General features: G+C 35.9%; 1 protein-coding gene across 1 annotated transcript in view; it reads left to right on the top strand.

Moving 5' to 3' along the window:
* LOC107576836 (tripartite motif-containing protein 16-like) overlaps positions 1–1443 on the top strand; it is an 11514-nt gene extending 10071 nt beyond the window's left edge. Inside the window, exons 5-6 of the mRNA XM_016262964.1 lie at positions 590–637; positions 778–1443. Coding sequence (XP_016118450.1) covers positions 590–637; positions 778–1289 — 560 coding nt within the window. The 3' untranslated portion in view covers positions 1290–1443. The remainder of the gene's footprint in view (positions 1–589; positions 638–777) is intronic.
* The last annotated feature ends 702 nt before the right edge of the window (positions 1444–2145 follow it).

Genomic DNA, 2145 nt, shown 5'->3' with positions numbered 1-2145 from the left:
AAACTGGAGGATTTCTGCAAAGAAGAGCTCAAAAAGATCTCTGACCGAGGTAGTGACCATTTTCACATCAGTTTTTACATTATACCCCAACTAAAGAGCATGTGAATTAAGCTTTTGCACTCATATACCAATTGTTAAAATAATCCAACTTTGATTATGAAAATGTGAAGATAAATAGGCACAATGTTTTACTATTGTTTTATGCAAAAGAAACAACAGCTCACTTGTGCATGTGTGTGTATATATATATATATATATATATATATACATTTTAAATTATGATGAGTAGTACTTTTTCTGAACCATAACTGTTCTGTAAGTAGGGATAATGCACTTGTTTGCAGGTACAATTGTTTGTGCATACAGTATAAATCATTCTTAGGAAAATTTCAGTTGTACATTCACATTTAGGATTATTCTATGCATGTTTTTATAAATGAGGCCCCTGGAGATTCATCTGCTCCCAGAAATGAGTCCGCCATCATCTAATATCATGTACAACATAATATTTTAAATGTCTTAGGAATGGATGCAGGGATCATTTTCTCTTGACATTATAATTACTGTTCTTGTCTGTTGATTTCCACAGTCACAATGACCAACATTGCTCCCAGGACCAGGAATGACTTCCTACAATGTAAGTCAATGTAAATGATGATTTGCACAGGATAGCTGGTCAGCTGTACTGAGACACTGCCGATACATTAAACATGAAGAGTTCTGAAAAGACCAACCATATTTATAATTCCTGATTCTGATGCATTTTATCTCCATCAGATTTCCATCAGCTCACTCTGGATCTGAACACAGTGAATAAATGTCTCTGTCTCTCTGAGAGGAACCGAGTTATTAAATACACTGGAACAAAGCAGCCGTATCCTGATCATCCAGACAGATTTGATGTGTTTCAGGTATTGTGCAGAGAGAGTTTGTGTGGACGCTGTTACTGGGAGATCGAGTGGAGTGGGAGTGTACATATATCAGTGTCATATAAGAGCATCAGTAGGAAAGGACGGAGTTATGAGCGTGTGTTTGGACGTAATGACCAGTCCTGGAGTTTGTTCTGCTCTCCTTCTAGTTACTCATTAGTACACAATGACATAGTGACTAAACTCCCTGCAGTATCCAGCAGGAGAATAGGAGTGTTTGTGGATCACAGTGCAGGAACTCTGTCCTTCTACAGCGTCTCTGACACAATGAGTCTCATCCACACAGTCCAGACCGCATTCACTCAGACGCTCTATCCTGGGTTTTATGTTTATTCTGGATCATCAGTGAAACTGTGCTGATGTATCAGAATAGATCGTAGAGTAATTGTAAATAATACTCTGAGCTGCAAGATTTATCAGTAACACTGAGATGTCTCTTATTTTCTCTTCATTACATTCATACTGAAGCTGAACTTCTGTCAATGAAATATGTCAGAATAAAAATAAATCCTCATATAGAAAGTAAGAACAGTGTGTGTGTGTGTGTTTGCATGCATGCCTGCAGTATATGCAAATATATTATGTATGCTAGGTATGTAAATCAGGGCAAATATACATTAAATTAAAAACAACATTTGAATAATTCTCATATATCATTTGAAAAGTACACTTGTCAATTCCATCAGCTTACAAGTCAACTCTGTTGGACATAAAACCTGATGGCGTTGACAGCTGATAGCTGACCAAATTAATATTTTTTTGTATGTTTTGTCAAGAGGGGCCATTCTGTCTTTTCCTCAGATGAAGCTGCCTCAATAACCATAGCAAAAACTATTGACATGATTTATGAGAGTGGGTTGACAGTGTTGACAGACATTGCTTAAAATATATAAAACCCAACTCCCATTAGAGTATTAGTTGAGTATTAGTAGACTGTTATTAAAATAAGAGGTTATGGTTATTAAAATAATTTGACCTTGCAACGTTACTTACAGTCAGTAGAACATCTGTTGGGAAGCCATCAAAATAAAGTGTTAGCAGATATTGCCTATAATATAAAAAAACTTGTATTAATAATAATATTAATTCATATTAGATATTAGATAGATCTCCTCCTTGACGCAAGAATTGGCAAATCACCCCGACCAAAATTTTACTCAATATCTACTTTCACTATCTACAGACCCAACCCCAGTACCTCCCTATTCAGACTTGA

Source organism: Sinocyclocheilus grahami, unplaced genomic scaffold, assembly GCF_001515645.1.
Source record: "Sinocyclocheilus grahami isolate Dianchi unplaced genomic scaffold, SAMN03320097.WGS_v1.1 scaffold4435.1, whole genome shotgun sequence".
NCBI lineage: Eukaryota > Metazoa > Chordata > Actinopteri > Cypriniformes > Cyprinidae > Sinocyclocheilus > Sinocyclocheilus grahami.
Note: the sequence above shows the minus strand (reverse complement) of the source record. Positions and strands in the feature narration are given on the sequence as shown.